This window comes from Magallana gigas, chromosome 9, assembly GCF_963853765.1.
Source record: "Magallana gigas chromosome 9, xbMagGiga1.1, whole genome shotgun sequence".
Taxonomy (NCBI): Eukaryota; Metazoa; Mollusca; class Bivalvia; order Ostreida; family Ostreidae; genus Magallana; species Magallana gigas.
The window spans coordinates 48,149,144-48,162,121 of record NC_088861.1 but is presented as its reverse complement, the minus strand read 5'-3'; the positions used below and the strand labels follow the sequence as shown (position 1 = coordinate 48,162,121).

The following is a 12,978-nucleotide window of genomic DNA, read 5'->3' as shown; positions in this document are numbered from 1 at the left end:
TATGTTTAAGACAATTTTACTAATTTGTCTTGTTCGGCATTTGAATCAATCTAAACACAAATTAGAAAATTTTGAGGACAAGTTTTTACATTGTAAAATTGCTCAAAACTATGGTTATCTTTGCATGAACTAATGATTGAAGACATGTTTTTAAACGTCTTTAAACAATTGTAGCATATGAGAAATATAACAATTAATTTACAAAAATATAAATATAAATAAAGAGAAAGTTAATCGAATTATACGCTTAAATATTTGACTCAAAAGACAAATACTTGTCACTCAAAACTATCATATGCACAGTTGTATTGTACACAACCTTCAGTCAAAGAGTTGTTGTTTATTACTACCCTGCCAGAGACACTGTTTATCAAGTTAGCTGAGAATGCATTGGCTTCTTTTTCAAATATATCCCAATAAGCTTAACATGTTAAAACAATCATTTATTCTTTATAAAATAACTTATAATTTGGACTTTACCCATAACATTTTTTTCAAAGTGCGTTGATATCGACGATATGAATGAACTTTGAAAAAAAAATGTTTTTTTTTCAAAGTGCGTTGACTTGGTCCCAAAATGAAAGCACTTTGAAGAAAAGTGCGCTGTAACAGAGTATTTCAGCTTCACCCATTTTCATATACAAACCGGAGAGACTATCAGAAAAGAATGCATGGTTATTCCATATTAAGCAAAATAACTGAAAAAAAGAATGACAAACTTTACGTTTATTATTGATATTTAGTAAAGTTATTTCCACCAAGATGACAATATCATATACATGTATTATATAATTTGTTCAAAAAAATATTTTTAAGGAAACTTGTAGAAGTTAGATGAATTTATATTCATGCATAGTTAAATGATTTTTAAATTGCTGTTTATGGAGCTGGCTTGCACTGATTTCAGTCTTGTCAGTTTTATGCATATTGTAAGAAAAAAAGAAAACCCACTCTTTGGATGTAAATATATGTATATTTTTCTTTTATTTACATTGTGTTTGACCTTTGTGTGAAGCGTATCGTTTTATCCTGAATAAAAAAAATTATGATCTTTCTTTTTCTTGAGTGTCTTAAGTTGGCATAGCCTTATGCATCACTTTTTAAACAGAAGCTTTTACTTTGACTCTGTTTGCTTTTAAGCGGTGTATTAAAGCTGGGCCACATTGTATATACATTTTTATCAGAACACAAAAGCCAAAGCCATTTTAACACTTTAAATCATACTTGTATATAGTAAATGTTCTTTATAGTAAATGCGCTGTATTTTGTCCAGTATTTTGTCATATTTTGCAATATTTCACCCGCGTTAGTTGATTACAGATCCCGATCATTTTCTTCGTTAAGAAAACATGGATTCGCTTGGTAATTAAAGAATTATTGTGTACAATATATGGGTTTAAATCAAATACGATGAAATGTTTTACCTTCTTTGTATTTTATTCATTTGAATAGTACTCCGAACGTAAAGAGTTCATTCCTAATTCCTCGACTAAGTCAGCTCCATTATCAGATTTGACTAGAAAGAATCAACCAAATCATGTAAAATGGACAGTTGAACATGACCAAGCTTTTAAGCAGCTTAAACAGGATATGGTAAGTGCTCCGGTATTATGGAACCGTGATTTCAATGCAGAATTTATTTTGCAGACTGATGCAGGTGATAGGGGTCTAGGCGTTGTACTTTTACAGGAGAAGGAAGCAGAACGTCATCCCATTGTCTATCTTAGCAAAAATTTACTGCCAGGAGAACAAAATTTTGCTACAGTAGAAAAGGAATGCTATGCCATAGTGTGGGCTATCAAACGATTAAGTAAGTATCTGTATGGCAGATAATTTGTTATAGAGTCTGACCATCGGGCACTACAATGGTTGAAGACGATGAGGTCAGAAAATCCGAGACTTCTACGGTGGAGCCTTGTTCTGCAAGAGTACAAATTCATCGTGAGGTACATTGCAGGGAAGGAGAACAAGATGGCTGATTATCTCTCTATACCATCCTAGTTTACTTCCAACTTCATGGTGATTTTTTTTCAAAATGTTGACAATTTTGTAAAGAAATGGGGGAGTTTGTGATTCAGTTTATTTCATTTTTGTATTTTGTTTGTGTAAATTGTTGCAATTTTGGACCAAGTTGTGTTCCATATTTGTCAATCGAGAGTGTTCGGTATTAGGACTATTTTTAGTATAACCGGATTGGTGAGTTAGAGCCGTGGCTAATTCAAGTGTGCGGCCACGTTGTTGAATTCGTCATCCAGTTTGTTAATTTTGGCGAGTTCCAGAAGTTAGTCTGGTTGACTGGTAGCCATAAATTACTGTGAATCTGTTTGGGCATTTGCTTTTCTCCAGCCGGTAAGTTTTTGTATATATTTTGTCAGTTTCATGGTATATTTACGGAGTGTGGTCATGTGTTATTTTTGTTGTATAAATGAGTATGTCTCTAGGTTTTAGAATAGGTAATTATTGTTTCAGTGCATGGATAGTTATACCGTTAAAGCCGGTGGGTAAATGGTGAAACGTCAGTTGAAGGCTTAGCATAACATATGTGGGACAGGACTAGGACCGAGAACTATTAACGGAGCAGCGCGTGACGTAAGTGGGACGCACGGGAGCTCGTGTTTGACGAACGTTTATGGTTAGGAGGCCCTGTGTGGATAGTTTTCCAGTGAGAGACCTTCGAGTCCGGGACTGGAGACGGAACGTTTTGTTTACGTGTTTTGTGTGCTATGGAGGCCCAGTGGTGACTATTTTAGGGTGCCTTTTGCAATTATTTCGAGCCAAACTTTCAATTCTATTTTATGATTAAATGATTTATCAGTATACCTAGTGATAAAAATTGATTGTTTAATTACAGATAACATTCCAATTTACTTTTTCTGTGAAATTACATATAACAGTATTGGTAATTTTGATTTGTTGGTTTATTCCTTTACATACTATTATACCTATATTTAGCCAGCGTTTAAAGCATTTATTTGTTTCATATAGATACTGACAATTGAATGTGTTCAAAATTAATTCACTGTTGTTTCATTGTCAGTGTTGATTGATTAACTTTTTAAAGTTATATTTTCTTTCTTAGTGGGAGAGTGAGAGTGAGTGTTTATGAGTGTGAGTCTCTTCATATTCTGTTAGTTTAATTTGTTTTGTTAATAAAACAATTTATTTTGTTTTGTTTATTTTACTGTTTGTCGTTTTCGCTATCAACCCCACAAAATCCAAAAAAAAACTTCATTACAATTATACATTTGTATTTAAGGTGGGATAACACATCGTCACAGAATGGCTGACCTCATATCGAAACGACATTTCGTTATATTAAAATTATTTTATCGACGGCAACATGTACCTTACTTCATAGCCGGCTGGTTAAAGTGTTGGGCTTGTGATCCGTTCATCCCGAGTTCGAATCCATTGGGGGCTTTTGCTGTTACTAACTGAATTGAATTTTTTAGATATTAATTTTTTATCCCCAAACTGCAAATTTTTCGCTTATTTGACATAGGTACAGTTTATTCATCATAATATCTGTCATAATCAAATAATTTACTGTTAATTCGAGTGACTTTTTCCAGGTGTGTTATTCCACCTTAAAGTTTTGAATTTGACTGAGGAAGTGCTAACACGTAAGCTTCTGACTGATATCCTGCAAACCATTCGGCATACAGAAACAGCACCAAATGACTGGAAAGTTTGTCTTAATGTGAAACTGTAATGATTATTATGTAAGAACAATAACTCTGTGTGTAATGTATGTTTGGATATTGCCCTTTATTTAAAGAGTCTGAAATGCATAGTGTGTGTTCCATGTGATGGGTCATTGACAATCGATATCAATCATAGAAATCCAGTGCTAAAGGAACTACGAAAGAAAGCAGACCTAGCTAACACAAATAAAACAAGACGAATTTAATGTTGTCAGTTACCAGCAAAGTTCTCAGTTGAGTCATCCTAAACAGAATGGAATTAGTGACTGACAAATACAAATTCGTAAAGAGCAAGTTGGATCCAGAAAAGAAGAATAAAAAACCAGACGCCTTTCAAGCAAGATGCCTCCGGAGGATCCTCAAGCTATTCTTGCCAAACGAGATCAGCGACGAAGAGCTGTACAAGACAACTCAAACAGATGCCATATCTGACGCGTAAAAGCAAAACGATGAAAGTGGATCGCCCATGTCATGAGAAAGAAAACGTCAGAATTACTGTGTAGCCGTAAGATGGACTCCGCATGGAAAAAGAAATAGAGGGCGACCAAAGGAGACATGGCGGAGTTCAGTGGAGAATGAGGTGAAAGATTAGGGATGGACTTTGGGCATGGTGCAACAGATGTCGGCAGACAGACAGAAATGGAGATCCTCGGTGAAGGTCTTATATGCTCTATGCACGAAGGGGACTACGTAAGTTAGTTTGAATTTGACAATTTTTGCTTTCTTCTTTCTTAACTTAAAAAGTTGTATGGAGATTATTTTACTATTCTACAAAAAAGAGATTTATGTGTCGCAAACCTTTATGATTCAATTATTTCATTTACTTATAATTAGGGAAATTTACATTTGGCCCATTTGAAATTAGACTTTCTATGTTATTAGTCCAATTAGGATGGTTCTAGTTGTACTAGAAAACGATAGCTACAACCATCAATCCAATTGAAATAAATATTATATGTATACAAAGGCACCTGACTTAAAAATTTGTCTTTTTATAATAAGATAATTTCATTTACTTAAATAATAGGTACAGAAAATTATCTTGCTATAAAAGGAAATGTTTTTAACGGCAGGTGCCTGTGATGTATCTACATTATCCAGTGCCTTGTAATATCTCAACTGCTACTGGGTTGTACGAAGTTCTTTGATATGTAATGTGTATTTAAAAGGATTCCGCTTAAAATTTGAAATGAACAGTACATCCCTTCAAAGAATTCTCTGCGGCTCGAAATACATAGTTTCAATCTCTGAATCTGTAGATAATGGAGGGTGTGTCAAGATGGTAAACTTCTCCGACTTCAAAAATTACTGCACAAGCTCAAATAAATGATGCAGTGCATTATCATGAAGTAGATGAATATGTCTAAATCCTGACGCAGGGCATCGTTTATTATAATATATCTTGATGTTTTTAAAGAAACATCTTAAATTGGTAATACCAACCTGTAATGCTCTTGCCCTCTCGCACAAGCATTTAAATGACCATCACATGAGATGAATATGCCATGAAAACCGTCTTAGTCCTTATCGTTTTTTTAAAGGGGGAGGGGGCGGGGGGGGGGGGCAACTACAGGTCGTATCTAGGTAGCCATATTTTGTTTCTAATTTTAATGGAACCCATGTTTCGTCACCAATAATTGCAAACTTTAATGTTTGAATTTGGGAAACATTTTTAGCATATGCCCAGCGGTTTGTACTCGTACACGTTCTTGGTCATCTGTCAATAAATGTGGTATCAATCTGACAGAAATCTTTCCTACTTAATTTCAAAATACGCTTCAACATAAAGTGCACCCAAATCTGCCATCACTTTCAAATATGTCCTTGCCTGTTACAGTCACAGGTCGGCCAGATTATGCTGCATCTTTGACGGACTATGCCAGTCGGAAATTCCTTTCCCCACCTGCGGAATATATCATAAGCTACCTTATAAAACCAATAAACGTCCCCTAATTCAGTAAAAATCTGCATTATCGAATGACCAAAGTTTCTGCGAACTTTTATATCAGCTCTTATTTATTTAGTATTTTAACCCGTCTCCCAAATACTTTTACAACCGTGGTCAACGCCTGGCTCTATTGAAACGACTGGAAGTTTGGAATAGCACCGATTCACATCATCATCATTTCTCTCTCTCTCTCTCTCTCTCTTTATCTCTCTCTCTCTCTCCTCATACATATGGGTATATCAGAAAGGAATGTCGGATTTCATTATTAACAATAGTGTACAGCATCAATCACGAATATCTGCACTTTTTATTCTATTAAGACTATTTAAATTGTTAGCAGGAGGATATATACATAGTACAGAAGGTTGGTTTTCACTCTCATATATGATTTACCTTACAATACATGAATCTTCCTGAAATAAGTAATAAGTATTAGAATTTTTATACGTCTTTGACTTTGAATCTGAAATTCAAAAGTTTATTATTTTCATATTCCAATTAACTTATTTCATGTTGAATTTAAATCAACACGTGATAGCTTTTTTAAACAGATATTAAAGGAGTTAAAACGCAACCGGCATGCGTTTGAACGAGAACAAAATCAGCAAGTGAGCTCATAGTCAGCTATCGTAGTAGGATGACCGTGGGTTCCGTCGATGCCAGATAAAAACATATAGACATATATTGTTCAAACGAAACATTGGATTTTCTTTACCATTCCTCCAAACTCGCCAACAAAAATATTGTCTCTCGAGTCCACGCACAAACACTCGGGGCGATGTAAATCATGGCCACTTATATATCGGAGGAATTTTCCATCCTGATCAAGGATGTGGATGCGGTTGTTATTTCGATCTGCTATAAGGATCCGACTCTTGCTGTCTGTTGCAATGCCGCGTGGATTAAATGATCCCTTGGTAGTAGAGGGAGGACCAGCGTAGGTAAACCGGTGTTTCCCGGCCTGATTGACCACCACTACTGCATGGGCTTTACAGTCTGACACACAGATATCTAGGTTCCTGTTCTCACTGATATACTTCACTTCACTCGTGGTATAAAGAGGTCGACCGTTGTCGTCACATTGGATGTTTTGTTTTTCTAAGGTTCCAGAGTACCGAACAACTTTTGAGCGTTTATTATCTTCAGAGTCCATGGTAACGAGTAGGTCGCCTGAGTAAGTCCTTGCAATATTAAAAATCACCCAGTCTCGCGGCCTGATCACTTCTGGTGTTTGTCCTGTCCTCATTATATTAACTGAACCTTCAAAAACATCGGTGTACACAAGATACCCTTCTGATGTCACTGCTATGTCCCAGGGTTCATTGCCAGATTTCGTACAGCATTTTTCTAGGAGTTCGCCGTGAAGGTTGTAAAGTTTCATAATTTTGTCTGAACCACATACCCAGAATTTTTCGTTGCTTAAGCAAGTCACACTACGAACTCGCCCATATTCTGTGTTGATGGTGGCTTTGGTGAGCCATTCAGCTTGCTCCTTTAATTCAGAAAATGGCAAAAAGAAACCGAATTGCTGGCGAATTTGTTCTGTATTTATCGCTGGTGCCTTAAAACTCGGCAAAGGTACCTTGCTGACGATGGAAGGCAATTTTCTGAATTCAGCATTTCTGGATCTATACGAAGTAACTCGAGAAAAATTACCCTCGTCTAGTAATTTCCTTAGATTTGCAATGCAATTTTTGATTTCTAGAATCCTGCTTGCGATTTTGTCTTCCTGCTGAAGAAGAACATCCAGATGGCTTTTCTTCATCTCGTCCATATCAGCTTTCAGTTTTTGGACAATGTTGTCTATTTCTCTACGCCATTTCTCCTCTTGGTTTTCCAACGCCATAGACATTTCTTCATAGTGTTTTGTTACTTGCGTTATTTCAGACTTTTTTGTCAACTCATTTTCTAGATGGTTTGGATAGATACTCCTTTCCAGCTCTTCCAAATCTCTCTTCAAATTCTCTCGTTTGACACCACCTTTATTCAGTATACGCATCACCTTATGTCCTTTGTGTTTGGACGCCATGCAGGCTGAGCAGGCGGGAACATCACAGTCTTCACAGAATTGCTCAGAATTATTAGTCGCATGGCTCCCAGCCAAACACGATAGGGTAAGAGATGCTGGAGTTATTTCTTTGCGTTTGATTTCCAATGATTTACACAAATGATCGATGGCACAGCCATTACAAAGATTCTTGTGACAAACATCACAGTGACACTGAGCGACTAACGTCAGACATACGTCACACTGCTGTGCGACTTGCGCGCTGAAGTGGTCCATTAATTGGTCTATTTCACTCTCTGAAAATAAAAAAAGGAGCATATAATTAATGTTTTCGTTTTAAAAACTGTCTTAGAAACAGAGATGAGAGGAATCTCTAGCAACAAACCTGAGTGAAATTGTGTCAGTTCCATAAATGAACTACCTGTATTTAAATAACCAACGCAATGAAATATCAATACATGCGTAAGAATGATATCTTTTAAAATTATAAATAGAATATTTTTTAAAGAATTTAATTTTAGAATACCTGTATCTCATTTTTCACACATAAAAAAATTACAGGAACGAAAACAAACTTCTTACGGAGATTTACAATGGGAAATATTTACATCTTTTCTTCATTCGGAAGTACTCGGGATACCTCGCGCAATTTTTCGTTGTCATCTGGGCTTATTAATGGCTGATGCAATGCAAAATCCCCGTATACTTTTTATTTTTGGATGTGTTTTGAAACCTGAAGCGGTAAAGGGGGCGTTTCAAAACAGATAATCTGGACATTTTTCATATTAGTGGATGAACGTAGTTTGAGCACAAGGTATTTATGATTATCGAAATATCAAGCAAAAAGTGGTGAAAGCAAAAACACGTGACAGGGTATAGCAGTAAATTTTTGATATGATATAAGGTTTATAACTCTATATGGCGCTCTTTTTTAAAGGAGATCAATTACAGTGTAAAATTGGCTACATTCATCCAGCCCTCCTAATATTGAATAAAAATCCATGTCTGATAATCTTTGTTTGTGTTGAAGTATTTGTCCGTTAAAGTCCCAATCATAAAATTGCTGATCAAATGTTTATAAAATGGTTGTAAACATTTCTATTTGTGTCGGGCCTAAGGTTAAACAAATATTTACTTTCCTATTTTTGCAGTTACGAAGAAAGTTTAGATAAGGTTCAATATATATTGCAACTTAAATTTCTCCCTGTCACTAAAATATAGGTTATCAGGAGCACGATATCCATCTAGCTTACTGAGTCATGTGCACACTGATATCGATAAGGCACTGTGGTGAATAATGTTTTTTCTATGCAAAAGTTTCATAAATTTTTATAACCCCTTTAGGTACTCTCCAAGTTACAGCCGAACCCTTTTCCATACGTATATGAATGTTAATGCTGATAATAATTCCTAAAGGTGTTTATCCGCCATGTTTTTCTTTGATTGTTAATCTACTGTCGATGGGGTGTGGAAATGTGCAGCTCGAGAAACATTAAATCGGTTTCTTTTCACAGGCATTCGGGTTGAACAGCATTTCAAGTAAATGCACAATACTTTGTAGAAATGAATTCAAATATGGAAATGAGGAGATACTTCACATAAAGTTAAAATAAAACTGGTTCTTACCTTTTATTTAAAATATAAATATATATAAAATATTATTTTTCACTAAAGGTATAAATTGCTTTTAGCTTAGCATCAACATCGAACGAGTTAGTTTCCTTGGAGAGAACAGCATTTGTATCACTCTCTCTACAACAGTTATTTGATGTTGTTATACTTTCATGTTAAATACTGAAATCTGATTGGTTAAGACGCAGTTCATAATTCTTTCTATTACCTTCAGCGTTAGCAACGCACTTAGCAACGGGTAACATTAAAAATTGTTACATGCGCAAAAATTATGCGCGTACGGTTCGCTGTGGAATTCACGTTATTCCTATATAAAAGCAGTAACATTTTCTTAAAAATTAAGACATTCAGTATAACAAAATAAATAGTGCCTGTTTGGGAGGATAACAGTTGAAATTGACACCCCTCGAAAACCACTGTCAACCTCCGCTTCGCGTCGGATGACAATGGTTTTCTCGGGATGTCAATTTCAACTGTTACCCTCCCAAACGGGCACTATTTATATAATGATTTCCATTAGTAACAACATCTTTTGATCATTTGATCAGTTTCACATCATAAACACTTCATTTTTTAATGCCCATTCTGTCAATTATTATTTCATTTCTGTCATCACCTGGCCTATTGAAGAGCATGATTGTATGTAGTTTGCACGTATGCAGCGAAATAAAAGAATGAAAATATATGGTCACCTTTTGATGATTTTCATAAAAAGAACTATACCTGTCAGTATATTTTGATTTAATTTGTCTACGGATTTTTCCGTTTTCCTGATTACGACAAGGAGCACACGGCGGGTGTGACCGATCAGCAGAGAATGCTCACTCCTCCATGGCACATGATCCAAAAAGAATTTCTTTGTGCTTTATATATATATATATGTGTGTGTGTGTGTGTGTGTGTGTGTGTGTGTGTGTGTGTGTGTGTGTGTGTGTGTGTGTGTATCATCCATAGTAATTGTTCTAATTTCTAATCGCCATTCCTTTTTAATTCTTTGAACAATCAGTAATATACAAAGTCATATATTTAAACGCATTTATGGCTTTTTGTTTTAAGATTGCCAATTAAAAATCGTCATTGATAATATATTATCAATGTAATATACAAGATAAAAGAACAACAAATTAGTATGTCCAAGAGACTGAGAGAGAATACCTAAATACTCCGTCTTTCACGAACGTTTTAAGCCTCGAGATCACGTATCAGTAATTCAAAGCTAATATATTGCAATTCGTTGGTTCAAATAGGTCTTAAGTAATTGACTTTCTATCACGTATAAAATAGATTTAGTCAACGCAATAAATAACTGCTTACCTTCCTCTCTAACGGCACGTAAATTCCTAATGTCGCGCTACGGCTGCTACCTGCTGTAAAACCGAAACTTGTTTACAATTTGAATTATCTTCTTCCTGGTCCTAGCTCTTGACACAATTTTTAAATCATCTGTGTACTGAAGAAAATGTACGTTACGGTTGTAAATTATTTTCCTGTAGGAATTTTATTTTTGAAAGGTAAATGTCTCACCTGACAGATGAGATGCGATGATAACAAAAGCGGCTGTTTATTCTTTAAGCAATGGTCTCTGAATGGTCATATTGCATATTTGAATTTTTCAATATATGCAGCATAGACGGGTGCAAAAAAACACCTTAGCACTGGCATAATTATCCAGCACACTGGTATATATACTAAGAAAGAAGCATTGCTGTAGGCCGCTTCGAAAAAAAGAAAGTTTAGATGGGATAGATTTAATTAACGATTCCCAAAAATAAAAATAAAATGTTGCTTTGATGAAATCAAATGATAATAAATATCTTAAAACTACTGACGACGTTAACTTGTATTCATACGCCGTTTATATATATATATATATATATATATATATATATATATATATTATTTCTTTTTCTTTTTTTTTTGATTTTTATTATTTGTAATCGAAAGTGTTGATAGCACTATTTGTAATTTAAAGTAGATCCAGTGTTCTGTGACGTCACACTTTTTTGTAAAACTTTGAATTCTTTAAAAATTGTGCAAGATAGTTTTATTTATTTTATGTGAATATAATCACATGGATGTAATTAGAATTATTGGTAGGTTAAAGATATTTTCACACATAATTTTATACTAAATTTCCAAATTTTTATATATTTTATCAATGCAAAGGGGAAATAACTCTTTTTCTGACTTTTCTCTCAGTTGTATGTCTAAATGCTATAGTTTTTCTTATTCCAAGGATTAATTTAAAAATAATTTTGTAATTTTAGTTTTCTGATAAAGTTGACATTAAAATTAAACAAGAAAAACAAATTTCTGCCCACAAGATTTTACTTTTAACAGAAAAAAATACATTTTTCTAATGCTAAAATATACTTTAGTTTATGTTTATCTGGCATCTCAAAAAGTGTGATGACATGTATATTTTTTCTAACAATTGATGACATTTAAGTCTATTAAGTCGAAATCAGTTCGGTTTTTCAACTTTCCTCAGAGAATTTTACGAGTATGGAGCTACCTTAACTTGTTGAAAGCATTATTTGTGGTCTAAAGTGTTGATAGCACTATTTATAATCTAACGTGTTGACAGCAAAATTTGTAATATAAAAGCCCCGAATATAGAAAGCATGTTTTAACAATTGAGCATCGATTAGGTAATCTGATATAGGATTAATTTTAGACCAGAGAGGAATTATACTCTTTTAGATATTTATATGCATTATTTGTAACCTAACGTGTTGACAGCACAATTTGTAATATAAAAGCCCCGAATATAGAAAGCATGTTTTAACGAATAGGTAATCTGATATAGGAAGACCAGAGAGGAATTATACTCTTTTAGATATTTATATACATGTACACGATTAGACATTTTATATCGACTCTCTCTCTCTCTCTCTCTCTCTCTCTCTCTCTCTCTCTCTCTCAATAAAACATTAAATTGAATACTTGAACAAACATCTGTCAAAAATCATATGATAGTTTTCAATTATTTTATTGTAATTGTTTTTCTATGGTATAAAATTATGTACACATTGACGATCCTCGCAACATTTGATCACCGCGTCGTGCATATTTGTCTTCATAAAAATGCAGTCTTGTTTCTAGCAAAGAAAGGTAAATCTGAAATAAGTTAAGTAGGCAACAGAAATATTACTTCATTCAAAAGGCAATTATCGATAATTTACCTTAGAACAATGCACTGTCAGTGGATCGTTGTGATACTGAAGCAGCATGCAAACGTCTCCAGATGAGCAGGTCCGATTCCAAACACAGTTGAGGTTTGTGTCACATTCTGGGCATGCTAATCCTAAATGATAAATTATAATTATTGATGAAAAAAATGTAAAACAAGCAACAGCAATCATATTGAAATATAAGTACGAAATTTATAAAAATGCATAGATATACCTGTGGTTAATGTTGTAAGTGTGATGAAAACAAGATGATCGGTAGAACCTGAAACAGCATTAATATTGAAATACAATTATGAAATATATAAAAATGTATAAGAACCAATAACAATGCAGTTTATTAACAAAGCAGCACATTGGAAGTTTAAGTTATTGTCTTGTAATACGTAAAGGATCAATATGTTGTTTAATAATGACTGTCTACGGACATATGTCAGATTATTTTAATCTATAGACAGCGAGACGAGGCGTTTAAAACTGTCAGCGAATTGCGTG

At 34.3% G+C, this 12,978-nt stretch overlaps 1 protein-coding gene and 1 long non-coding RNA gene across 2 annotated transcripts; both read right to left on the bottom strand.

The window, feature by feature from the left end:
• Window positions 1–6,205: 6,205 nt before the first annotated feature.
• On the bottom strand, window positions 6,206–10,729 carry LOC117690800 (E3 ubiquitin-protein ligase TRIM71-like). Its single transcript, XM_034475496.2, has 2 exons — window positions 10,607–10,729; window positions 6,206–7,956 (listed from the first exon to the last, which is right to left on the bottom strand). The coding sequence occupies exon 2, from the start codon at window positions 7,934–7,936 to the stop codon at window positions 6,341–6,343; it is 1,596 nt and encodes a 531-aa protein (XP_034331387.2). The 5' UTR covers window positions 7,937–7,956; window positions 10,607–10,729; the 3' UTR covers window positions 6,206–6,340.
• Window positions 10,730–12,294: 1,565 nt separating this feature from the next.
• LOC136271529 (uncharacterized) lies at window positions 12,295–12,836 on the bottom strand. The gene is made up of 3 exons (XR_010709431.1): window positions 12,701–12,836; window positions 12,478–12,599; window positions 12,295–12,393 (listed from the first exon to the last, which is right to left on the bottom strand). It is a non-coding gene; the product is annotated as an uncharacterized lncRNA (long non-coding RNA).
• Between the last annotated feature and the right edge of the window lie 142 nt (window positions 12,837–12,978).

Bases quoted from the DNA above. Each gene is read 5' to 3' on its own strand.
- LOC117690800 (XM_034475496.2), bottom strand. From the start codon at position 7,936: ATGGACCACTTCAGCGCGCAAGTCGCACAGCAGTGTGACGTATGTCTG.